Source organism: Eschrichtius robustus, chromosome 8 (assembly GCF_028021215.1).
Source record: "Eschrichtius robustus isolate mEscRob2 chromosome 8, mEscRob2.pri, whole genome shotgun sequence".
NCBI classification, from domain to species: domain Eukaryota; kingdom Metazoa; phylum Chordata; class Mammalia; order Artiodactyla; family Eschrichtiidae; genus Eschrichtius; species Eschrichtius robustus.
Window position 1 is genome coordinate 130,117,473 of NC_090831.1, and position 27,186 is coordinate 130,144,658.

The window sequence follows — 27,186 nt, forward strand, 5'->3', positions numbered from 1 at the left end:
GACCTGCATCCTACAGAGGTGTCCCTGCCCCATCCTGGGATCATCTGCTGGAAAAGGTCAGAGACCCAGGACCTAATCCCAGCACTGGGTGTCCTACAGCGTGCTTCTTAGCCACTCCAAGTCTCAGTGTTCCTCCATCTGTGAAATGGAGATAGAAACGCTCACCTATCAAAGCTATTCGGGGGCGTACACGTAACCACATGTAGAGTGCTCCAGGGGTTGCCAGGGTTCAAGGGACAGACAGAGGGCACGGGGCAGTGTTGGGGTTATGGAACTGTGCTACCTCCTGTCACTGGAATCTATACGTAGAACCATATACCAAAAGGAAAACTCCATTTCACTGTGTGATCATTTTTAATTAAATTAAAAACAGAAATCACCCCAATCTGTTTTATAACTATTAGCTCATCCCCTCCAGCCCATCATACCCTCCAACTGCCCCACGGAAACCATTACTAGTCACACAGGCTGAGAGGGCGTGTGTTTGGGTTTTCTGAATCACAGTCAGTACGATTGGAGGGAACAGATAAATACAAAACAAGTAAACCAAATGCCCTCTTACCCACCTCCACACAGGAGAGTTAACACCAAGTGATCATCACAAAACCCTCAACAGCTTCCTTATTTCTGCACATCACACACGGAGGCCGTTTTATAGGCCCTGAGGTTTCACACATCAGCACCTCTAGCCCAAAGTTCAGTTTCTCCGGCTAACATGGGAGTCACCCACTTACCACAACTAACAAAGGAAAATGTCACTTAACATGTGACCATGAGTGTTTCCAGGAGAACCACACCTCTTTTCACTTCCTGCCCTAGATACTTAAGTAGTGATCATGGTCAAGTTGTTGGAGCACGAGTTAAAAGAAAAAATTTCCTTCTTCCTTCCACAAACTCTGTTTCCAGCCAGCAGAAAAGTGCATTGACTGTTTCCTGCTCCTCCAGTTCTCTGGCCTCCTATCAACCAAGATTTGAAAAATAAGTCCAGCTGGGTCTACATTTAGGAAGGTCAATTTAGACTAATGTGAAAACAGCTGCCAGGTGCTTTTATGTGGCGCAGAGAGTTATCTGCCATGAATTCAACTGTTTGCTTTCTCAGGAAACGGAACGTCTTGTCAGAAGAGATAAGATAGGTTATTAGTTAGCTGAGCCTCACCGGGCCTGCGTCTACTGGGATACATCTAGATGAAAACCCTTTTTGTCCACTTCTTAAGCTTTTTTTCGCCTCTCCACACATAAAGAATCCTTAAACTAGCGACATTTGCACATAACCAGGCATATCTTAAATATCTACCACCCAAAGCCAGAGGGTTCTTTTTAGTTTGGACCACATTTAGTTACAAATATCCTTTCATAAAATATCTTTGAAATTCTAAGGTAATGCTCCAAGAGGTCGTAGTAACGGAAACCCTTCTTAATAAGACCATGTGTAAAGACAGCTCAGCTGACCCCATCTCTCCATACTTCACTCCACTTCCTCACCCCATATTCCTAACTTTCAAAAATCCTAAGAAAAGTGGATGAATAACTGCATTTTCAAGTTAGGTAATACCGCATGTAAAACAGAACAAAATAAACTCAGAACGTGCAAATTATTATCACATAAAAGAACCAATGACTGCCACAGAGTTCATCAAAACATATGCCCTGGGGTGATGAGCCCTGGGTTCCATCCTGCCTGAGCTGCAGGTTCACTGTGCTGCTCCTGCCCTTCTTCACGGGAAGCCAGGAATCCAACAAGTCTGCACATTTCACGGCGTAGAGAAATTATCAGCGGAGACCAGCACCACCACCGAGAGGAAAGTAGAAAGCAGACTACTACGAATTTAGCACACCCCCTGCACCTCCTTGCTGGGTACCACTGATGCTGATCTTGGTAACCAGGTGCAAAAAGAGATGGGCTTTTAAAAGAGATGCAAGATGCTGAGATGCGCAGCTAAGCTCAGCGCAGAGAGGAAGCCATCTAAAAACCTCTGTAACTCCCTACACATTCCTCCCGAGTCTGACACATGTAACTGCCGTCTCTGGACCCAGGAGACAGTCGCACCACAGTCCCACCCAACGCCTCTGTATCCGTGGGTGAGCCCACTGTCTGGTACCTGCCTTTCCCGGAAGCCTGGGGTTTTCCCTGTGCCCCAGTCCTTCTGCATGGGGACGTCAACCAGCACCTGAGGCTGTAGCAGCCAGAGCAGGAGGAGGAGGAAACAACAGGCAGAGAAAGGCTCACAGCCAGAGAGAAGGCAGCAGGGCTCTCGCGGGGGGAGGGGCAGGCTGCTCAACACCATCCAGCCAACAAAATCAACAGCTCCGGACCCCGAGAAGCAAAGATGGATTTGTGCTTCTGTGGCAGGAAGGATGCTTTGATTTCAAAATAAACATCATGCCATCTAGGTGACAAAGCAAGCCGACTCCTGCTCCTGGCGGCTCTCTGCTCAGCTCCATGTGGGCTCACTAGTGAATGAAAAATATATGTGGGCAAATCGAGAGGCAAAAACAAAGGAGAAAAAAGAAACAGGCGCCCATCTTCAAAGCCAGGTGCACTGGGTAGCTCTGACTTTGGATTCTCCAAGCAAAATTTGCAGCAAAGGTTGACTCTGTCCTTTGGCAAAGGAAATTCATTTTTCTTTAGCAAAAGAGGAGGACCTTTAACATGACTGTCCTTAAACGTGGAGCCTGCCAGAGCAGGTTCACAAACTGGCCTCCCTGTCACTGAAGAATGGCTGAAAGACAAAAGGCTCACGTTCGCATCAGCCTTATGGAAAAAGTACTGAGCACCTGAACAAAAGGACGTCGTAAAATCACAGGGAAAGGCAGAGGGAGGGAGAAGGAAAACCCAAAGATGGACTTATACGAAGAGAATCACGCAGCTGCCCGACACAGCAATGGTGTTCTAGCTACAAACAAAGTTGAGTCATGTCATTGAGAAGGGGTGCCTTATTCCAGCCCCATTCAGCTCTGATAATAGTGTCACAAATAATGGGACACCACGGGCCATAACGGAGCCTTCTGCACCAGAAAGACATGGGCAGAATGGGTGGTGCAAGGTCAGGAAGCTAAAGTGATTAAGGTGGACAGGGTGCACTTGAAGAGAAAGGGAGAGGTATGACATCCACTGTCAGTGGGAAGCTGCCATCAGCTGCCGTGGAAATAAGGCCTCGCCGTGGCATGTGGCTCAGAGCAATGAAGTTAAACTCAGACATGGTAGTTTTGTCAACCCAGGGTTTCAACAAGAGCTCCTTCACTGTCTAAATATGAAGAGGCCCCTCGCTCAAGGCAAGGCATCCGGTGCAAAAAGAACTGGTCTTAGGTCTTGGTGACATTTGACCCTTCATTCTAACCTACAACTTTAGGGTGCAAGTGAGGAGCAAACACGTGTTATCTCCTTGAACCATGTGTTGTATAGGCCTTAACATGAAGTTGAATGTGAAGAGCTAAATTAAAAAAAGGTACAAGTGACATGGTTGGGGCCAGATCTAAGGTCTCTGGGTGCATCTTTCCCTGTCCATCATTATTTGGAACACTGTAGTTGGTGTGACCACTAACAAACAAGATCCAGATGGCTGAGAAAGAGAAAATAGTAGCATATGCCTTTCATGGGTGACCACGGCTTCCCGTGCACTTTCTGGAGACTGTGTATGTGAATCCTGAGGATAAGGCAGCAGCCTCTGGATGAGGACGGCGCACGGACATAAGGCTGCGTGAACAGAACATTGGGAGCGTACGTAGGTAGACACAGCTACATGCAACCCCAGGTTGGGGCCCCAAATGGGAAGACCACACTTCCACCTCACTACCTGTACACACTGTCACGGCAGTGTCCAATCATCCCTGGATACAGCAGGTTAAACGGATCACCTGGAGTCCCTGAGACAGTCTGGGGCCCAGTCTAACAATGTCTGGGCCCCTAATGTTGTCCCACATCAAGATTGCATCCAGGAGGCTCCGTTGGGCCACATCATGAACAAAGGGGGAATAAGTCACCCCTTCTCAGTGATACGACTCGACTTTGCTTGTAGCCGCAACTCCACTGCTGTGTCGGGCAGTGCTGTCCTGGGCAGCTTAGAGATTCTCTTCTCTTCACATGTGTCCGGCCTTGGGTTTTCCTTGCTCCCTCCCTGAGCCACCACCCCCCTCCCCACTTCCTCCTTTCTCTACGATTTCTGAAAAATGCTATGAACTGGCAATTACAATGGAAGGAGAGTAGTCGAGGACCAGCCTCCCCCTCATCTCGTAGAAGCTGCCTTCCCTGCAACACTGAGTGGCCAGCGTCAGCTGACCCTGGCTCTCCCTGACCTTGTGTGTACGTGGAGGGTGGCGTCTGGCGAGCTGAGCAAACAGCTCTCACGGCAGGTGATATGCCAGTTCCGGCCGGACGAAGGAGGGAACACAGCGCAGCAAAAGCAGACCAGCGCGCAGCTCGGCTTTTGTTGCTGATCTGGGGAAAGGTCCTGGAGCTCAAGGCCGAGTGAGCCAGGCCCCGAAGCCTTCCCAAGCAGGGTTCACCCGGCAAGGCTCACCTGTGCATGGAGCGGCCCCCAGGGCCCGAGGTGACTCTGACAACAGGACCCCAGGATGTGGCCAACCAGACACACCCTTCCACCCCAGGACTCCACCCCAGCGGGCGAGGGCCTCCTCCTGGATCCAGCTCTGCCTCCAACTGTGCCAGGCTGCCCACCAGGCCAGGACGCTGCCCACCAGGCCAGGGAGTGCGTGTGGAGACCCGGAAAGCAGGGAGGGGCTCAGGGCGAGTGGCCGCATTAGCGAGGAGTCTGGGGAGACCGCCTGTCCACCGCTCGCTGCAGTTTCCCCTTTCTTGGGACAGCGAAGCCCAAGGAGACCAGAGGCAGGAGGAGGCGGCGGGCGGCGGAGCGCGGCCCCCTCCACCACCCTGGACCTGGATTTGCGCTCAGTCTTGCAGCACCGTTTATTCCGGCCTCGAAGCCGCGGGCACGCCGGCGGTCGGAAGGCCTCCTCCACACAAAGATGAGCGCGGCGGGAGGGAGGCGCCCGACTGCTCCCGGGGCGGAGTGGCAAAGGCCACGCCTGCAGGAAGGCGACTCGGGGCGCTCCCCGTGGCGCTTCCCCACCCTCGCCCTCCCGCTCCCGTCACGGGAGGAAAATGTCCGTGCGACTGCGAGCGCCGGCAGGGGGAGGAGGCCGCGCGCGGCGGGGAGGACCCCGCAGGGGGCCGAGGCCGGGGGAGCGAAGGCCCCGCGCCCCCCCCCAGGCGCCCCGCCCGCCCCCCGGCGCGGCCCGCGGCGCACGCGGCACGACCACGCGGGGGGCGCCCACGCAGAGCGCGCTCCCACCGCCCCGCGCCCGCCGGGGGCCGCAAACCGAGGGGGAGCACGGGCGGACCCGCGACCCCCGCGCGGCCCTCACCTCCTCCCCCCCCGCCCCTCATTTCCCAGGCGCCCCCCACACCGCCTTCTCGCACCGAGAACGCCCCGCCCCCACTCGGGCGCCCCTCCGCCGCTCCCCTCAGTCGCACGGGAGCCCCTCCCCCACCTCGACCCAGACCCCGACCCCCACTCACCGAGCAGCCCCGGGAGCTGGCGGGCGCGGGGCGCGGGGGCGGCGGGCGGGGCGCGCGGCAGCAGCAGCAGCAACAGAAGCAGCAGGAGCGCGAGCGGCGGCCCCATGTCGTCGGCGCTCAGTCCATGGCGGCCGCCCCTCCCCGCGCTCCCGGCGCTGCCGCGGCTTCAGCACCGGACAGCGCCGCCGGCCCCGCCCCGACACGCCCGGCCCCGCCCCGACACGCCGCGCGTCCGCCCGCCGGCCACGCCCACGCCCCGCCCCCCCTCGGGGAGCGGTCCGCGAAACGTGCTCCGGCCTTCCTGGCCCCCAAACCCGCCGCGTCTCTGCGGGCGCCCAGCCCCGAGTGCCCCGCCCCTGGCCTCCTGCTGCCCTGCGGCCGCCGAGCCTCCTCGGCCCGCCTGCGTCCCATGGCTTCCTCGACTCCTCCGCCCCTGCGGGCGCCCAGCCCCCGCCCACCCCCGTACCCCACGCCGGCCCACGGCCAGAGTGGGAAGCGCACCTGAAGCGGGCAGTGCGGGCCTCCCCAGGAAGGGGCTGGAGCCATGAGGAGAGGGAGCCGCGCAGGAGCTGGCGGCTTCAGCACCTCCTTCAGTCTGGGAAGGAGGGGCTGGGGGAGCCTAGCCTGCGGGGTCAGCAGGGACGGGGGCTGTGGCCCTGAGCTCCAGCCAGCGGGGCCAGGATTCCACAGTGGGGACCCTGCCCTGAGGTGGGGCCAGCCGGGGGTCCTTCCCTGCTCCCTGTAGCCCGCCCTCCACGGGCCACCGTCCGAGGGTCCAGCAAGGGGCGCTGGGGCCCTTGCGTTCCTCCCCAGGAGACTTCCACTCCCTAAAGACCTGGGCACGGCGCGGGGTCCTTCAGCAGATGGGGGCTGTGTATGTGTGAGAGAGGAGGGGGGGGCGGGCGTGCGTGTGCGTGTGCGGGGCTGAGCTGGGTGTCCCCCGCACCCTACCCCGGCTTATCCCCTCAGTCACCCCTCTCTGCTGGCTGGTGTGGCTCCCCAGCCTCCTCTGCCCCCAGGGTCATCTGTGCCTACTCCAGCCCGTCCCTGGTCCCTGCCGGGCCCTCATCCAGGCAGGCTTCCTGCGGCCTCCCCACCCCAGACAAGGCTGGGCTGCCCAGACTCTGGGGTTGGGGGTGACAGCTCGGCCAGCCCACCTGCATGTGGAATCGAACACTGGGCCTGTCCCACAGACCCCAGGCCCATCCGCCTCCCGACCCTGCTCGGCACCCTCCGGGCCGCAGCACCCAAGAGAGCACTTCCTCCTCCTGTCTCCTGGCCTAGCAAGCAGGTGGGTGGGGAGTTTTATCTTCTCTTTGGCCCAATGGCCCAGGGGACCGCCCCCCAGAGAAAGCGCTGTCCACCCTGCGGGCCACCGTCCCTCCCCAGGATGCAGCAGCCGCCACCATCCATCGTGGTCCCACGGCGCCCTTTCCTCTTCCTGCTGCACCCCACAAAGGGTGGCCCACCGGTTGGGGAAAAGCACTGGCGAGTGGGCTTTTCAGGGCACGACTTGTTCATTGCGTTATTCTCCGCAGCCAGACCTGCGTTAGCACCATGCTGCTCTCCCCTCAAGGCATATGAGCGAGCCTCCTGGAGTGGACGCACTGCTGAGATGATTCATCCCCAGACTCGTCCGAGAAAGGCTCCAAGAGGCTCATTCCTCAGCCACGCTGAGCACCCCGCCAGCCGCAATGGAAGCCCATGGGGCTGACCCCAAACGTGGGCTCTGGGCATGAGACCCACCCCGGTGAAGGCCTTAGGCTGCCAGGACGTCTGTCCTCTGATGTCCAGAGAGCTGACTGGTGATACATTTGCTGACGGAAACAATAGGAAAAGACAGAATAAGACCAGGGCGGGCTAGAAGGTAGATCTCATTCGTGACAGGCTGTTAAGCGATTCAGAAGAATAAGACCAGGGCGGGCTAGAAGGTAGATCTCATTCGTGACAGGCTGTTAAGCGATTCAGAAGCACGAGGGCGGGGCGTGAAACCGCCCAGCAAGGTCCGTGTGATACCGAAGGGCCTAACTCCACCTCTTGTAGATGCAGGTCTCCGTCGTCGTCAGGTTCCTGCCTGACAGGCAAATCCGAGGGCATTTACAGGTTGGCCTTGGTGAAGGACCCAGAGAAGCCAGGTCCCTCCTGAGCCCGCGCCCTGCAGGACTGTTGCCGCCTGGGGCTGTGGTGCTCCTTCCCGGGCGTGGGCGTCGTTACACGGGCTCCAGGAAGAGCCCGGGGGGGGGGGGGGGGTTCGTTCTTTCCTTGTTTGCCTGGCTGCTGCTGACGGTGGCTTCCGGAACCAGGTCCTGTGTCACCACTGGGCCCCAGCTCCAGGACTCTGGCAGTCACAGCACAGTTAGAGGGAAACACCCCAGAAAGGGAAAGTGGGGAACCAGAGGCACAGGAGGGACCGCAAGGAAATCGCGGCAACAGGGCCTGGGGAGAAGCACACAACCCACGAGGAGGCGCAGGAGGCTGCCCTGCTCTGCGCAGAGCAGACCGTGCTGGCCTCTGCTTCGCCCGCCACGCGGCCGAGTTCCGTTGACGGGACAGAGGACGCTCACGGGGGGAGAAGTGGAGCGTGAGGCAGGGAGGAAAGGAAATCTCGCGTGGGAAGAACAGGGCCGTTCCAGAGGCAGCCCAGATTTCTGATGGGCGGGAGGGCTGTGCACGGCCCCTTCTGGAGTGCCAGCCGGGTACGTGGGCACGGTAGGAATCCCCAGTGCTGGGCCTCGACAAGCAGGTGTGCGTGTGTGCACACGGGAGCGTGTCTGTATGCGTGTGTGACTGCACGTGTGTGTGTGAGAACATGTCTGAATGCTGTCCAAGGCACGGAGACACATGGATCTGTCCGCTGTGTGCACAGCATTCAAAACCAAACACATGCTTATTACTCCCTGAGCCCTTTGGGTGGGGGGGGGGGTGTCTCCTGCATGGATTGATGCTTTGTGCCTTTCTCCTTATGAGATCATTCAGTCCATTACTGTCACACTTGCTGATATTTACGACAGGCAGCCATAGCATGCCAGAGTCTGTATGTGATGCCGTCCTGTGGTTCACAGCGAGAACATAGTTGCAGTCACAGGTCAAGGAATGACTCTTTCAAGGAGATTTTCAAGACCCTTGAGCCATGTGTCCCTTCAGGGGCCTCCTGTTCCCCTGAGGAGGGAGCAGGTGAAACTCCCAGCGAGGACACAGGTGGGGCTCCCATCCCAGCCCTGAGTGCACCAGCTCTGCGGCCTTCATGCTGCTGAGTGGTGACAGATCAAACCGCTGGCCAACCTGATGGTTTTGATTGTCAGTGCTCTGGATTACCTCGGAGCCGACCAGAATATCTGTGACATCTCATTAGGACCAGAAAGTATTCAAAATGGGGGAGCTGGGCTCCCACTCTCTGTGCTGAAAAAAATGGCCCAGCCGCAGGTGATTCACTGAGATGGTGGGTGTGGGAGCTGGCGGGAGATGGGCTCAGACATGGATCCCAAGGTTTTTACCGTGTCAGCAGCACCGACTGTGTCCTCCCTCATGTCGGTGGACGGCCAGTGTGCTAGGCTGGAATGCCCATTGGATTTCCACTTGATCAGGACATCTGACGGTCCCAGTTCCACCCAGGAGGGGAAGTGGGCTGCCAGACCCCAAGGAAAGGGGCCTCTAATGGGCCCTCGGCTGCTAGCCTGTGGCGTTCACGGAGCCCCTTCTAGAGGGCGGGGAGCAAACGATCCCCATGCCACTGCTGCAGAGGCCAGGACCCCACGTGGCTGCCCTCACTCAGCCCAGGGACATCGCCCGCCACTCCCCACTCCCGAGTACACCGTGCCTCCCTCCCCCTCCCCGGGGTGGCAGCTCTGTCCCACACCGAGTGCCACCTGACTCCAGGGCACAGCCCAGAGTGGGGAGGGAAGAGCTGCACCCCAAAGCTTGGAGGAATCAGGGTGAGCATGCGATTGCAGGACACTGAGAGGATTCTGGAGACCCGGAGGATGGAAATCTCAAGGAGGGCCTCTCCGCCCCACGAAGGGACCCTTGCCTGTGAGCCAGGAGACCCTGCTTTCATTCCGTGTGTGATGACAGAGAGGAGGGCTCCGTGAATGGGTGGACTAGACGGGAGGCGTGTCTTCATCCTTTCCTCGCTCATCCACACGCTGTCGTCACACACGCGCGCACAAGCAATACAGCGTTCAGCTTTGCGTGTTTTAAACCTGCTCCCCTAGTGAAGCCCCAGCGCCCCGGCCCTCCGCATCTGAGCACCCCGCTCTGGGCCCGTGCACACGTGTAGGGACTTCTCTAGGGTGTATGCCTACAGCAGGAGTGTCTGAACTATTCTGACCCAATAAAAATGGAATTATATTTTTTCACAAATTGGATTAGTTCACCCATCAAGTCTGACACAAGATAAAAGAGAACCCGACTATCCTAAAAACGTACATGTAAATTAAAAAGCCAATTAACCTCTTCCCACAAAGGAAACAAACACCAAGCTCCATTTTAGAGTGCTACAACAAATCCAAGGAACCACTTCTCATCTTGCACAAACTCTTCCAGGAATACCAAAAGACAGAACACTCCTCAGTTCATTTTATGAGGCTTGCCTATTCTTGAAACTAAATCAAACAAGGAAAGGGTAAAAAAGAAAAAAAAAAAAAATTCACCAATACAAAGTACGGCTTAGTTAATTAGCAAAGATGTTTAGATAGTCTTATGTTCGAAACCAGCTAAAGTAATCAACCCCCACCCCCCAGTCCTCAGATATCCCTCAGCAACACCTTGCCCTAAATGCTCACGACCACGGTGCACAGTCCATTTAGGTACCTTCTTCGAGAAACAGAGGCACTGAGACACTGGCACTTCTTTCCTTCCTGCTGGGGGGCTGAGACAGAACACGCGTGCGTTTGAAGCAGCACCCAAGGCGGCAGGATGCTGACGGCCTCGACCTGGGCCGTGGCTGTCGGAATCTGAACGTGGACACTCTGGCAACAGGGGTGGTGACGCAGGACGATGCAGCCAGGGAGCCGGGGGCCAGTCCTCCGTCAGCCGGGACAGCTCTCGGAAAGAAAAGGTGGTTCAGCTTCAGGCTGCGTGACCGGATCTGCGTCCTGGCACTCGCAGCCACAGGCCCCCGCGTGTGGCCCCTCTCCCCGCGCCCACCCAGCCGCGCCCCGCGCTTTACACCTCTGCCCCTGGTAGAAAGGCAGGCCCGCCCAGAACTCAGCCCTCGTTCCTGCAGGGGAAAACTTGTACTAATGTTTTTAAATCAAGTAGACAAACAGGTGTTGTCATTGCTTTATTACTCATAGCTTGCAAGCAATATTATATATAAAAGTCATTTTTAAAACAACCGGGTTTGCTAGAAAGGTGTCTTTTTTTTTTTCTTTGCACTGTGGGTTTCTGCACCATTCATACCTGGAGCCTGTTACATTAAATGTATCATTTATGCAGGCGCTGGGCAAAAATGTAAGAACCTTTGAGTTTTCTACTCATACCCACCCCAAAATAAATCCTACCCCTTCTCTACTATATGGGTTATTAACATTAAAAACACTAGGAAAATACACATTCATCTCGCTTTCTGTAAGTCCTTTTTCTCTGTTTTTACATGACCAAGATGTTGGCTTCGTTATGAATTCAAAAGTGCTCCCAAAGTTCTTGATGATGATTCATAGAGAAACCTGAAACACAGAGAGAGAATTAGCTACAGAAAAATGTGACTGAATTATGCAAATTTACATGTTCACAGAATAAATCTAAAAATGGTTTGCAACAGAATACACTTAAAGAGAAAACCGAAGTAATCGCTGTTTCTCAAAGGTAAATGGAGTAATAGGAATCGCCATCAGCAGAAACCTTAGCACGACACACGGCACACAGAGCCATCCGTGACAGGAGGCGTCCTCTGTCCCCAAGGAACACGAACAGAAGACCCTCTCAGTGAAAGGTGCTCACCCGGCCGTGCTTCCTCTTTCACGCACAAGGACTCGGGTCTAGGCGGATCTAGACCGCTGCGCAGACACACGGCAGGCTCACGGGTATGGCCGGGCGCCCCCTTTTCCCACGCCCACAATCGCTAGCTCGTCTCCCTCCTTCGCGAGAGCACAAGGTAAACGACAACTATTAACCCCCATGACGCACTGCTGCGACCATGCTCGCTCACTTCCTGCACACACACACCTCACTTTCTCGTCCCACCCCCTGCACACCTGTCCCCCGGCGAGACTGGCTGGGCAGCCCGTCACCCACTCCCCTTCCTTCTCCGTCCCCCGAGCTCCCCTCAGAGGGCGTGCGGGCCAGCCAACTTTGAATTCCTGCCGAGACAAACCTCAACCTTTATCCCGAACGGCCTCTCAGCTTGATTCACTCTTCAGCCTGGAGCTGTTATGGGCACTCGGGTCTGCCCGTGTCCTGCCCGGTCCAGTATCAACGCAGGCATGGGGTAACTTTACATTTTCTAGTAGCCACGTTCAAAGAGATGAGAAGAATGGGTGAAATTCGTCTCAAGACAGTTGGCCCTTGAACGACGCAGGGGTTTGGGGCGCCGCGACCCTCCGCAAGGTCGAAAATCTGCGGATAACTTAGTCTGCCCTCTGAGAACGCAGCTCCTCCATATCTGCGGTTCCGCATCCACAGATTCACCCAACTACGACTGTGCAGTCCTGGGCTATTTACTATGGAAAATGTCTGCACTTAAGTGGACCCACACAGTTCAGACCTGTGCTGCCCAAGAGTCAACAGTGTATTTTATTTAACCCCACACACCGAAATAAGTCAACCTGTAACCAACACAGAAACATCACCGACGTATCTCACAGCCCTTCCGCACACCAGCCGCAGAGCCCGTGGGTCCTCACACCTGGGCCACATCTCGAGTCACACTCACTTGTTCCACTCGTCACGAGGGGCCCCGTAGGGGCCAACGCAGATCTAGAAAAGCTTTCATAGTTTTCTCTTTGTCTCAAAATTCAGGAATTTTGTTCAGACTTACGGTGATTTTTTTCAGCGGTCCCATCTAAACTTTAGTTAAAGGAACAACAACAAAACATGAACCTTTAAAACTGCACATCTCTTTGGCCCCAGGAAATCCTCTCCCGTCGGCGGCTGGATCGCTGCTTCCCTGGGCCTCTCCCTGGTCTGCTCCCCCCAGGACCCTCCTCATCGGTGTCTGTCCTGCTCGGGGGCACCCTCCACGGCGACCTTCTGGACCAGCTGGGAGCTGAGGCTCCAGTGCCTCAGCAACGTTTCCAACGCAAGGGTTTTTAGTTCCAGATCATTCTTCTGGGCTACGACTGATTTTTTTCTTTGAAGACTCTTGTCATTAAGTGTCTGGCTGGCCCAGCACTGCTGCTTTACTATCGGTTGTCCTGTTTCTCTCTCACCGCTCCACTGCTGCACGTGTGCAGTCATTTTTGTCTGCGCCCCACGGACGCCTCAGGCTGAGCAGAGACGGCAGATGGTGGGAAGCACCAAGCCTCCAGAAGCCGCCCCATCACAGCAGCGAGCAGGTGTCTGCATCCAGAGAAACACCAGGAGACTCGGACGCTCCCCATCCCTTCCGGTCTCCCAGCATCAGTGTGCCCGACGGCACCACCCTCCTGCGTCAGCTCTTCGAGAGCTATAGGCTAGGACGCTTGCAAGGGCCGACATGCCAGCCAGGCCCCAGCTCCCTGGTGGCCAGAGGGAGGGAGCACTGCCCCACCCAGGAGACAAGACAGAGGGACACAGGACACGGTAAGTCACCAACGCCCCAGAATCTAAGACTTATTTTTAATCACTCGAAAATATTGTCTCCTTATGTAAGAATTTTAAAACCCTTAAAGAAAAACGTTAGGTTACCTTGGCAAAAGGACTTATTAAATAACTATAGGGTAATCAGCCTCTCATGCTGGCCTAAGTCCAGTCTGAGACTCTGGTCACCTCCGAACCGAGCACCAGGCCAGTCCCGGGCTGCCGGGCATCCTGACTTCTCCTTCCAAGGCCAGAAACCGAGGCTGAGAGGCAAAGCAACCTGCCTGGGACCCCAGCATCAGCAAAGGCACAGTGGGTGCAAACCAGGCCTCTGACTACCCCACGGGGCTCGGATACCAACAAGCTCTTCTGCTCTCCTGTGAATTCAGTCATTCTCCTATTACCTGGGGAGAGGGTTGGGTACACTGTATAGACCAGAGGAATCAGAATTATTAAGGGGCAAAATAAATGAGCATACAATTTCAGAGCTGGAAGGAACAGTGGCAGCCCTGGTCCAGGGTCCCCCATGTCGCCCACTGAGCTCTGATTCCCCCACGACCCGCCCACCTCCAGCTCCTACGGCCCAAGGCCGGCCGTGCTCACGGCGGGAGACGCCAACACAGGAGAGGCACAAAATCAGCCTTCGGAGAAAAACAATCGGTAAGATAAGCAACGTATGTTTTCTAATTAAAGAAGGGTTTTATTTTCGCGTAGTTTTTAATTATCCACATCAAGGTCCCTAGGTTTTGATGCATGCTTCTAAATGAGCTACAAAAAGCATCCAGCCTCTAATTCAATTTTTAAAAAAGACTATGAAAATTACATACAGTGGAATAAGGTGATATTACGTATCAATACTTGATAATAAAAAAGAGGCCACTGTTTCAGGGAATACTCCTTTGCTTCAAGTCTAATCACAAGGTTTAACGCTGGGGACGCACACACACCACCAAAGCTGCCAAAACACAGTTAACGCTGGTAATTAACTTGCTTACAATATGATTCCAGTTCACTTAGAGGGAAAAATTCATGATATAACACAAACCTTAAGAAATAATCTCTAATCATAGTGCTACTCGTACACTATGTATGAAAGTAGTAAAGGTGACATCCTTTGACACTTAAATAAATGCATGAGTGCATTGCTGAATGCATGCTGTTGCTCCTGAGAAAACAGTCTGGTTTACACAATTTACAGAATTTACAGAGCGCTATGCCAGGTGAGGCACTGAAAGTGCAATGAGACAGCACCCAACAGACAGTCAACAAAATACTAACCCTGCTGCAGAGAAAGCTAGTGTATTTGTTAAGAAAACATCCACTTCTAAATTAATGCCCCATCTCCTAAAATATTCATTGGACCAAAGGGTCCCAAGAGTCTTAAAGATGCAGACTTGCCTTAACGTCTCTATGCCAACAAAAATAAATAATATTCTAAAATAGAGTCCTAAATCTTAACTGCTTATCTTCCATTAGATTGATTTCTTTGTTTCATCAATTTTTTTTTTAGGTTCTTCTTTTCTTTTATTTTCCAGACACTGGTTTTTGTACAGTGTGCTTCTTGCATATTTAAGTAAGAAGCCAATATTTCAGTCTCTACCTATTTACTTTTTTAGGATGTTTCCTTCTTAAAGGCAAGAACTCTTTCTTGCCATCTGTGTATCAGCTTAGCACAGAAAACTGCAGAGTTGTAGAAACAATGAAGAAACAAAATATTACATGCCCTGCATTTAATTTCTATGAATATCCTTTTCTTTTCCACGGAGTAAGTTCTAGAACTTCTAAGGCCTTTTTTTCTGTCAACGTAACTAACACAATTCAAGTACTCGCCTTGAACCTCTGTACAGGTGCAAATGTCCCTCTTTCCTTACACCCTCGGAGCAGTTCATACCATTCTTTTCCAAAAAACTGTCCTTACAGATGGTATTTCTAACAGAGAAATCTCGTAAAATGCGTTCATTTCCGAGGTTATGACCATGTCCCATGACAATAGCCTATCATTTACCTAGTTTGTAATTCTGACAGCCTTATTTAGTATTTGCACTGCCCTGTGTTTTCAGAAACATACAAACACTCCTCAGTTTCCTCCAAATCAGAAGCTCACTTCCCTCTTCCTCACATACCTAGAAATTAAACAAGTTCATAACCCTAGAGTCTGTTGGGTTTCTCCCTCAAAAACCCTTCCTAAACTGCACAGGAAATAGTCAACAGTCTCTGCAGTAAAGCCTGCAATTGAACACATGTCCTTGGTTCATGGACGAGCAAGCCGCCGCTCCAGGGCCCCGCTGGGGCTCACGAGGCACGGCACCAGCCCTGGCAGCAGGGGCGCCGGAGGGCTTCCCACAAAGTCCAGCCTTCTCCGGGGGGCGCGGGCAGCAGAGGCAGCACCCAGGCCCCACAGGGCGGCTGCCTGACCCGCAGCAGGGCTCATGGGCTCAGCAGCTCCCCCAGCACCTCCCTATGGATGGGCCCCGCCCCCCGGAGAGTAGATGGCCAGCGGTCCCCCCAGAAGGCCTCAGGACTTCTCCATCCTGGGAGAGGCTCAGCCTGGGGCGGGGGGGAGGGGGTGTCCTCCCCAGGGGTAGTGCTGCTCCTCACCTCTGCCACTCCCCCCACCCTTTACAGTTCGCTGTGACCCTCACGAGCCCCCAGTCTGCTGCACCAGCGCCCTGATGGGAGCTCCTGACCTGGAGCTTACACTGTCCCGTAACTGTGGGGTTTCCGCCTCCTGACTAAAACACCATGAACGCTCCAGAAATGCTCACTGAAGGAGGCTGGGGAGCCATCTTCATACCTGACAAAATGGCTTTTACGGAGCAAAGCATTACTGGAGAAGAAGCGGGACCCCTCATGAAAATAAAAGGGTCAATCCATCAAGAAGATATAATAGTTCTAAAATCATATGCTCCTAATATCAGGATTACAAAATATATAAAGGAAAACCCCTCTGTCAAAAATGGACAGATCCAGCAGGCAGAAAATTAGTAAGGACAAGCTGAACTCAACACCATCAACCAACAGGACACGACTGACATTTACAGATTCCTTCACCCTACAACAGCACAACGCACATTCTTCTCAAGCTCCCATGGAACATTCACCAAGATAGATCACATATTAGGCCATAAAACACACCTTAATAAATTTAAAAGAATAGAAACCCATACAATGTCTTCTCTCAGACATTAAACTAGAGATCAATAACAGAAAAATAACTGGAAAATTGAGAGATTAAATAACACACTTCTAAAGAACACATGCGGCAGAGAAGAAATCTCAAGAGAAATTTTAAAATATTTTTAACTAAATGAAAATGAAAACATAACATCAAAATTTGTGCCATGCAGCAAAAGCAGTGCTTAGAGGGTAATTTATAGCACTGACTATTAGAAAAGAAGAAACATCTAAAATCAGTAATCTAGGCTTCTGGAAACCAGGAAAAAAAAAAAAAAAAAAGAGCAAATTAAATCCGAAGCAGGCAAAAGAAAAGAAATAATAAAAATTAGAGCAGAAAGCAAAAAAAAAAAAAAAAAAAAAATGAAAAACAGAAATCAATAGAGAAAATCAATGAAACCAAAAGCTGGTTCTTTTAAAAGATCAATAAAACCAATAAGCCTCTAGCCAGGCTGGAAAAAAAAAAAAAAAGAGGACACAAATTACTAATATCAGAAATGAAATAGAGGACATCACTACAGATCCCATGGACATTAAAAAAAAGACAATTAAGGAATACTATACCCACGAAGTTGACAACCTAGATGAAATGGACCAAATCCTTGAAAGGCACAATCTGCCAAAACTAACTCAAGAAGAAATAGACAATCTGAATAGGCATCTATTAAAAAAAATTGAGTCAATAATTAATAACCTTCCAAAGTAGAAAGCACCAGACCCAGATGGATTCACTGGTGAATTCTAACCAAATATTTGAGAAAGAAGCTATACCAATTCTTTACAGTCTCTTTCAGAAGACAGAAGAAGGGAAGGAATACTTCCTAAGTCATTCTATGAGGCCAGAAATTCCCTAGTAGCAAAGCCAGACAAAGACATTACAAGAAAAGATAACTACAGAACAATCTCACTCATGAGCATAGATGCAAAAAATACTTAATAAAATATTAGCAAATTAAACCCAACAGTGTATTAAAAAATTATACACCATAACCAAGTGGGATTTATCCTAGGTATGCAAGGCTGGTTCAACATCTAAAAATCAACTAATGTGACCTACCACATCAACAGGCTAAAGAAGAAAAATCCTATGACCCTGTCAGTAGATGCAGAAAAAGCATTTGACAAGATCCAACACCCACTATGGTAAGAACTATCTGTAAATTAGGAATAGAGGGGAACTTCCTCAACTTGATAAAGAACATCTACAGCTAACATTGTGCTTAATGGTGAGAAATGGGAAGCTTTCCCACTAAGATCATGTACAAGACAAGTATGTCCTTTCACCACTCCTTTTCAATATTGTACCAGAAGCCCTAGCTAATGTAATAAGACAAGGAGGGCTTCCCTGGTGGCGCAGTGGTTGGGAATCTGCCTGCCAATGCAGGGCACACGGGTTCGAGCCCTGGTCTGGGAGAATCCCACATGCCGTGGAGCAGCTAAGCCCGTGAGCCACAACTACTGAGCCTGCGTGTCTGGAGCCTGTGCTCCGCAACGGGAGAGGCCGCGACAGTGAGAGGCCCGCGCACCACGATGAGGAGTGGCCCCTGCTCGCGGCAACTGGAGAAAGCCCTCGCACAGAAACGAAGACCCAACACAGCCAAAAATAAATATAAATAAATAAATAATTTTTTTAAAAAAAGACAAGGAAAGAAAGGTATACAGATTGGTAAGGAAGAGATAAAACTGTCTTTGTTCATAAGTTAGCAATTTAGGATTTTGAAAGCCTTTCTCCAAAGGAGAAAGTAGCTATGGGAAGTGGCTTATTTCCCAGGCATATATAAAACTAATTACCTAGTTCAAAGCTCTGTAACACTTAACTGTATGGTGTTCAGAAAACAGCAGGAAAAACACTGTTTCTGTGGCTGATCTGAGAGTCAAACATAATTCAGACAAGAGTCTACAGGAAATTGCACAGCATGTCAAAAACATTATACAGCAGCAAAAGCACCTGGCTGGAAAAATAGCCCAATGAACACATTCTTAGACAGCAGTCCCTGCAGCAGCAACAGGCTACCTGGAAAGTAGAAAACAATGCACATTTCTTCAGTCTCTGGAGGGACCTTTCCCATTCCCAACATGGATACTTGTAAACTGGTAATTATAACCCAGGAATGAACGTTGATGGTTTCAAAAATACAGCAAACCACCAAATATAATCTGTCTAGGTTTAAAACCATATAGAATGACGGGACTTCCCTGGTGGTCCAGTGGGTAGAATCCACCTTCCAATGCAGAGGCCGCGGGTTCGATCCCTGGTCAGGGAACTAAGACCCCACATGCCACGGGGCAACTAAGCCCACGCACCACAACTACTGAGCCCACGCGCTCTGGAGCCCGCACACCAGAACTAGAGAGAAGCCCGCGAGGAAAGATCCCACGTGCCGCAACTAAGATCCGACACAGCCAAAAATAAATAAATAAAAAATAAAAAATAAAATAAAATAAAACCATATAGAATGAGTTTGTATGCCCTTCCTTTCCTAGGGCAGAATCTTGCAAGTGACAGTTTTGTTTTTGTTTTTAAAGACAGAATGAGGAAGTAATTAAAACATATGCTCAAGGGGTCTTGCCAACAGAAACACTTCTATCCCTTCAATCCCCAGTTTTCTACCTGGCTGTAACTAGCAGCAGTGAAAACGTGATCTAAAATATACCTAAAGAATAACTAGCAGTGTTCAGATAATCACACCTGGTGGGTATCTAGTGTTTTACCTTTCCAAGCTATCCTCCTCCAAAGTAATTTCCATGAATGTCTTTAGTTTTCTGTGAACAGTAGCTGCAACACCCTTTATTTTTGAACTCTTATGTTTACCTGTTAAAGACAGAAAAATATTGAACACAACCACACAAAAAAGCACATACACTCTATCAATGCAGGTACAATTTCAGTAAGACAGAGCCTCCTACCCTCCCCTCTGAGTCAGTGCATGTATTGACCTGCGGAACAGTAATGATCCCTTTAAAGGGATGTTAGAAGATCCAATGAGTGATCACAAAGCACCTCACTGGCTCTGAGGTAGTTCCCAAGGCCATGATCCCATGAGTTCTGTCCACGCCATCAGACTTGATGATCACCAACACCTTCAACAGTAATGGAACTAACACATTTCAGAGTCATCATCTGTTTGGCAAATATTTAAGTACGTATTAAGTACAAGGTGGTCGTCTGCACCCCAACCTCCATCCTCACACCCTCCACATGGAGAACGTCCCTCTTCCTGCAGATGTCTCCCCAGGAGACACTGCCTCAGGCAAGACTTTCCTGATGCTTGGCCTGGGTCAAACTAGTTACAAATTCCTGTCATGAATCTACAGCCATACTATGCATTCATGCTTATGGGGAGAGCTTGTTTTGAGAGGAACACTCTATGAATAATATCTTAGAAAATAATTTCAACATTAGTAAAACTGGTCCAAAAATACAGAAACTTAACAGTAGTCCATCTGCAGTGACATTACCATATTTTACACTTAGGTAAGCATTTCGTAGGTATCTCCAATTATTTTTCCAATACTATTTCAACTGGCTGGGATACCCAGAATAGGCACAGTTAAAGCTAAGCAAAACACAGATACATCAAATATTAATACCAAAACACACCATCATTAGCAAAAATGAATTCAGATTTTTAAATGTACATGACAAAGGTAACAAATGACAAATCAGTAGAAATTCAGTGTACGGCACAGAGAGGGAGACGTGATGGGTCCAGTGGGGAAGTGGACAGCAGCTGCATTAAGAAGCTGCCATCATTCAAGCCGGTACAGGGCAGCCACACAGCAGGTGCCCAAGCAGACGGCACACATGTAGCGCATGGAGAGCTGGGGGCGAGTGCCGTGAGAGCCTAACTAGCAGGGGATTCACTCCCAAACATTCCACAACAGTCCTGTGTAAGATGCACCCAGCAATGTCCCAGACGCTACCACAGAAAATTTAACCAACCTTTATTAATAACCAAGATAATGTGCATAACAGCTGTGAGACACACGATGCCTTCAATATCCTCAGAAATAACACATGCCTTCAATTCATCTAAAAATGACCTGCAAAAAAGTAAAAAACAACTGAAATTACTCTATAGTATATCTTAATACTTTATAGAAAGACAAATATAGCCAAGATTCATCAACCACCATGAATTCTAGTTTTCAGGTAACATGGGAAGTTGACTAAGCTCTTCCCATACTCTTCGCTGTAAGCATGCCAAATCCTACAGGTGAGACACTAAAATCAGAGGGCGCTGCTAGAAAGAGAACAGGGTTGTTCTGGTTAGTGAAGAAAGCCACTCTGCATACTCGAAATGCCCACAAAAAAGATTTGATATGCTACTGAAAGATAATTCATAGCTGTTAAAAACAGTGCTTTCTGAAGTTTTCAATGAACATATCTACTGTTAAACTCCCACAGGTATCAGACATCTGCAAAACTCTCCCTTCTGCAGCCCAGCAGTCCTGCACGTGCCACCCTAGAGACCCTAGAAGCAGGTCAGGTGACACACGGCATGGAGAAATGAGTAACAGCTGTGTGCCGAATGAAACCCACATGGTATTTACCCAAGTCAAGTGTTTTGAAAGTGTCCATTGTAGGAAGTATTTCAGTGACATTAAAATTTTAAATGTTTCCCTCTAAATGAACTGTAGTTATGATAAAGCATAACCAGAGACTATTTGGATGAATATATCTTTCAGAAAGTTAGAATTTCTCTTTGTATAATGCTAATATTTTTAATCTCTGATAAAATGAGAGAAAATTGTATGGAATGTTTTCTCTTAGGAAAAAAATGCACTTTTGAGAAATGGTGAGAGTAAAAGGAATAGAGCTAAAGTTACTGAGAGCTTACAGCCACGACAGGATTAAGAGAACAGCAAAGAAAAAGGGATTACCTGACTACATTCGGAGATTTTATTATTATTCCTATTAAACACCTTGAAAATGGTGGAAGGGCTGAAAGACCCTCTGGGGGAGTAAGCTCTTTGGTATCAGAAACCTAAAAAAAAAAAAAAAAAGTCAAGTCAGTAACATGAATTGAGACTGAGACTGCACTAATCACTCATTTTACACTTCCCAGGGTTTTCTTCCAAACTTGAGAAAGGCTTTCCAGAAACTCAAAACAATGATTTTTATCAATTGCTGCAATGCCTACCATAATTATGATTAACCTATTACTATACACAGTGGTGTCAATCAACTGGAGAGAAGAAAACTACTCAATTCTGCTGTTACAGCACAAAGCAGCCATAGAAAAAAGGTAAATAAATGGGCTTGGTCATGTTCCAATATAAGTTTATTTACAAAAACAGAAAACGGGCCACGATGGCCCACAGGCCACTGGCGGATTCGTCGTCAGCAGCTGTGCAGCTCACAGGCCCGAACAACTTCCAGTTCTTGGGCTGTGTGTAGTCCAGGAATCTCGCTCCTAAACCAAAACGACCTCCCTTCAAGCTTTCAGGAGGGCCTTAAATTCTGTTAATGTCTCAGAATTTTGTCAACTTTTTTTATATTTGTGATTTTATAATACAAAATTTATACACATTATGTTTGCATTTGTATATTTCAATGCTATTTCCTATCAGATTTCAGCTTTTCATACTGAGAAAACGCTTCATTATTTAACTATCTTAAGGCATCCTTCCATGCCCTCACTCGCTACCACCAGGATTCCAAGCCGTGAAAAGAGTGGTTTTTGTTGTGACCTGAATTACCAGCCTGATTATGTCAATCTTGAACCAAGTAGGCTAATCATATAAAATAGGCTACTGCTAGGAAAACGGCCAGTAAGGCTCACGTATAGCCAGGCAGTCAGAGGTGTGAACTATTCCAGAAACACAGCCCACGAGCAGTCGTGCATCCTGCTCTCCACTGACCAGGCCACTTCTGCCTGCCAGGAGGGGGGAATCTTAAGAAATGTATCAACTCGCTTAAACCTCTAAAATATGGCGAAAAGAAGTATTCACGATGCAAGGAGCAGCTTGGTTTTAATGAAGAACGACAACATCCTTAGCATGTTTCCCCCCCATGGTCACGTGATTCTAAACACAAACCAGCCACGGAACTGTGAGGTGGAGCTGCGGGAGAAGCAGACCTCCCGCTACACCTGAGCTCTGAAAAAATACTTGGAAAAACATAAAAATATGCTGCCAGCAGAAAACAGCCTCTAGAATAGTCAAAACAAGACACAGCAGTTTCAGGACAACACACTTCACCTTTCGGAGCCGGTGACTTATCTCGACCACAGACGCGGCAATCAGAGTGGAGAGCACGCCCCGGTGGACAGGTGTGTCCACGTGCCAGGACTGCACGGTGCTGATAAATTCATGAAGAGGAGTCTGAACAGAATAAAGGAGCTACGAAAAACACATCAGTCATTGTTAGCGCTTAAAAAACCACTTTCAAGAAGGAGGCCTCCTCCTGCTGTCCCCCGGGGGCCCGGGGCCCGTCCCATCGCCCCGCCTCACTGCCGCGCCGTCCTCTCTGCAGCTGGTGGGCACCATGACCAGAGGGCGACACACAGGGCTGAAGCCCGCCAGGAAGGGCCTTTGTGACACTCGTTCCCCAGAGCAAGGGAAAATCCCCAAGAATAGGAGCGTCAGTAACGTTAATAAAGTTTCCGAAAGGGAAGATGAGGAAACATCACTGACGTTAAGGGAAGACACCCACTATGAGGCCACGTGTTCTGAACGAAGCTGTGCAGACAATGGTGAGAAAAGAAAAAAATTTTGGCACAAATTCCATAAATAGATCACAGACACTTGAACCAACTCATCAAAAACAGGACTATTTCAAATTAACTCAAATATGAGCTAGGCTACAGAAAATATGGCCAATAACCTTCAATCACCTCTACCAGCTAAAACAGGATAAAATTGAAAGTTTCAATAGTTCATAAACATCCTCCCATTTAAGCATTTTTTAAATCTTTACTACTAACAGCTGGGCACTCACGAGCTACTGTATTCATTCTCTGTTTCTGTCCTGCTGGGCAGAGGAGCACTCGGGCCGCTGGCCTACGGACCTGAACACGCCAACACCGTCCCCAGACCGGTGGCCCGAGGTGGGCCCCTGGCCTCCCTCGCCTCCTGCCCCAGAGCATGCCACCCCAGGGAGAGGGCTGGCAGCCCCAGCTGCAGGTGGCACCTGGCAGCCACTTCCTGCCGGTGTGGCACAGCTCCCCGCCCGACGGCCCCAGCGTGTGAGCAGGCCTGGCTCCGCAAACCCTGGTCCACCAGGTGGGCGCTGCCCCTTTAGTCCCTCTGTCCCGCCCTGGGGAGGCGCCAGTACCTGCAAGCCTTCTTCTGGTTGCTTCCTGAAGCTCCGCGCCATACATTCCAACATCTGCTGAAATACTTTCTGCACCAAATCAAACAGTGTTGAGACTTCTTTCTCTGAATCTGCTTTCTGCGTCAAGGAGCTTCTGGTTACCTCTTTCAGAATGCCAAGAAGTAATGAAACATAAAAGAATCCCTTCACTGGAAAGAAAGTTGAAAAAATCAGTTATTTAATCACACAATTAGTTGAAATTATTACATTTTTCACTTAACACATGTATATTACGGTAACTTAAAAGAGAGTGTTACTGGCGAGCCAATACCAGGTCGGTCAGATGAATATAAAGCCTAACAGACATACACGCACGCGACTTGCTCCTTTTATTACATACAAAGCCGATGCCTTCAGTAACGGTAACAGCCCACCTGGCTCAGGCACTAAGAAGCGCTGCGTGTGTGGACAGTGCGGTTCCCTGAACACCTGGGTGGAGGGTGTGCCTTACTTGCTCACACGATGGTGACATCGATGACAGGTCTGAGAGGAAAGACCCTAGAGCTTTCAAACTATGACCTAAGAATCTCCGAGGCCAACTCTGTTAAATCCCCAGCGCTGTGTAGTTTGTTGGTGTCTTTCTCTCCTTTCCTGTGTGGCAACGATTTGGTAAAATGTTTTCAGAGTGTGAACTCAATTCTACAATTCATCCTGAGGACCTTCAATTTTCTTTTTTGTTTCTACCCAGACTGGCCTGTAAGCTGCGCTGCAAACAGAGCCAGCGGCCGCGCCCTCCCACGCCCCTGCCCCACTCTGCACCCATGCTGCACCTCGCACTGCCCACCACTGACTAACCTTCAGGTCTGTATGCAGGGCTGCATCCCTGGTGGACTGGGCCGGAACCATGATTCTTCCTTATATACATTTAAAAGTATATACTATATAAACTATACATGTATATTTTTTAAAAACCTGTCACATAGAAAAGCACAGAAATAATGTTCCCGTTAAAAGATTAGTATCTAGGGGACAAAGCGTTATGACCTCTCCTACCTTACATAGGAATCATGTGGCCCTAATAGGGAAGCTCCTTGATTTATGAAAGAGATTAATAGACATATAAGTTCTGCGTGAGACAGAAATAAGAAACTAACCCCGAATCCAAATTTATCTACTAAAGTAAGTAAGAAATGGTCATGTTCCATTTGAGTTTGCCCCTCAAAAGGTGTACGGCACTACCAGAATCAACACCAAGTTTGGAGAGTCTTTGCAAACTTAACAGAAACTTTCAAGAAACAAATCTCTTTATCTAGAAGAAGGCAGAGAGATACATTCTCCACATATCAGTCATTTCAGTGAAGCAGGCAGTGAGGCAGCAGCTCAGCAGAGGCCAACACGCTGAGGGTGACAGGGCTCTGAGGACAAGGGGGCCTGTCCCCTTGCATCCACTCTCAAGGTCCTGGTGCAGTGGGAGAACCTCACACTAACTAGTGTCTTTACTACTGACAAAAATTTGAAATGTTGAAAGTTTTAATTGAAAGTTATTTCATTACATTCAAGCCATATGTGTGCTATAACCAAATATATATAGGTGGTGGTTAAGTAAACTATGAACTGAGCTGTTTACATCTGGGTTATGTGTGGGAACTCAGCTGTATTCAAGGACATCTCTTCCAGAATACGCACTTTAGCATGGAGAACGCCACGCTCAAATGTTAACAACATAAATGTGACTGAGTTTTAAATTTAAATATTCTATTAGGACTCTTTCAAGTAGAGCAAGTCCAGAGAACAGACTCTGGGCTTACGTAGGTAGACTGCAAAGTATAATCTCATTTGTAACAGGACTACAAAGAATGAGCACACAGTTGAGTCTCTCCAGGGAAATCCCGATTCTTAGAACGTATAAATAGAAAGATCATTTCAGCTTGGTCAAAGGTAAGGTCAGTAGCTTACTGGCTACATTGGAGATCTAAAATTCTTATTAGCTCTTAGGAAAATTTTATAAATACTAAAAATAGATTCAATCCTTAGGGGAAAATAATTCTTAAATGATAAATTGAGTTTAAAAATGCAAATCATTTTTAATGTTTCAATCATTAAGCTTAAGTTTAAAACGCTGTTTTCACAATAGAAAGTGAGAGTTATAAAGACTTAAACAAAGGAAAAAGTTATTTTAAAACAAAAAACATTTGTTCTATTTAATATTTAGTCTTTGTGGGTATTGTAACCAAATAATGTAAAATCTTGCTTGTAATTACAGATTAAGGACACGTACACTCGAGACAGCAGAGCAGAGTGACTGCCACCCCAGCTCCCATGCAGGCCAAGTGCCAACCTCAGGGGCAGAACCATGAAAGAAAGAAGCTGTGGGGTTTGTGGCCAAGACTTCCCCGGGGTCTGCACGACGATACTCAAAAGACTACAGCAAAAGACCCCAGAGAGCTAATTGCAAACTTAATGTTGAATTTGGTAAATGATAATATTTTCAATCTCTTTTAGCAAATATTTAGGCTTAAAGAAATTCAAATTATGCATTTCCAAGCTTCTAGCGATCTCAGGAAGAACCAACTGTAGCACTGGGGTGTTCTGTGCCGACTAGGCTGCCCCAGGTAGGCGGCGGGCAGGGGTCACAGCCCAGCGGTGCCCTTGTCAGCCAGCCCATGACTCGAGGCAGAGGAGGCATCCTGGGTCCACCCACACTCCCCCCACCACAATGAGACGGGGCTGCAAGGATCTGGCCCGGCCCCCCTGGATGTGATGCTCCAGATAATCCCTAAGCCCAGCCCGCCTGGAAGGAGGCCAACTTCTCACTCACTCACTGAACACATTTAACTTGTGTGGACGCCATGGTATTAGTTACCAGGGATCCTGTCCTTGGGGTGACAGCAACTTCCCAGTGGTCTCAGGGGGGTGGGGGGAGGGACATTAAACAGCTCCTGACTTGCACGCAGACGATGACAGACACCAGACAGGAGCAGCAGACAGGCTGGGGCCGTGCTGGTGACCACACGGCAAAGCAGCCGCAATCACACAAACCACCGGAGGAGAATCCCAAGACCTTGCCAGAAACTCTGTACTTGGTCATGCCCGAGGCCAGAAACACCTCTGAACTTCCTGGCTGCCTCAGCCTGTTAATTCCTCTTTTGGTGTAAGCTAGTTTGTGCTACACATCTGTCACTTAAAAACGAGAGTCCTGACCAGTGAAGTGAAGGAGGGAGAGAGGGGCTGGTTCTGACGGCTAGTTGCTCTAAACTAGTCCTTTAATAAACGAAGTACCTGTTTGCATGATTCCAAGGCTCCGCTGTAAAAGCTGTGTCTGAAACATACAGTCACCAAGGCCGACCAAAATGACATCCTTGCACACAGTCAGGTAGGTCTGTAAGAGAGGTAGACTTGATGATGTGATTTCCCAACAAAGGCCACAGAAGGGACAAGAGGGGACATCCAGCTGGTAAAGCTCCTAATATCTAAGGGTACCACTAGGGGTCTCATAAAGCAG

General features: G+C 49.8%; 1 protein-coding gene across 2 annotated transcripts in view; it reads right to left on the minus strand.

The window, feature by feature from the left end:
* Positions 1 to 10,804: 10,804 nt before the first annotated feature.
* The window catches only part of NCAPG2 (non-SMC condensin II complex subunit G2), a 61,024-nt gene continuing 44,642 nt past the window's right edge, over positions 10,805 to 27,186 (minus strand). For both annotated transcript variants that reach the window (XM_068549780.1, XM_068549779.1), the window contains exons 22-28: positions 26,964 to 27,063; positions 23,706 to 23,893; positions 22,631 to 22,771; positions 21,311 to 21,414; positions 20,370 to 20,470; positions 19,139 to 19,238; positions 10,805 to 11,202 (exon numbers count right to left, since the gene is read on the minus strand). In XM_068549780.1, coding sequence (XP_068405881.1) covers positions 11,151 to 11,202; positions 19,139 to 19,238; positions 20,370 to 20,470; positions 21,311 to 21,414; positions 22,631 to 22,771; positions 23,706 to 23,893; positions 26,964 to 27,063 — 786 coding nt within the window. In that variant the 3' untranslated portion in view covers positions 10,805 to 11,150. The remainder of the gene's footprint in view (positions 11,203 to 19,138; positions 19,239 to 20,369; positions 20,471 to 21,310; positions 21,415 to 22,630; positions 22,772 to 23,705; positions 23,894 to 26,963; positions 27,064 to 27,186) is intronic.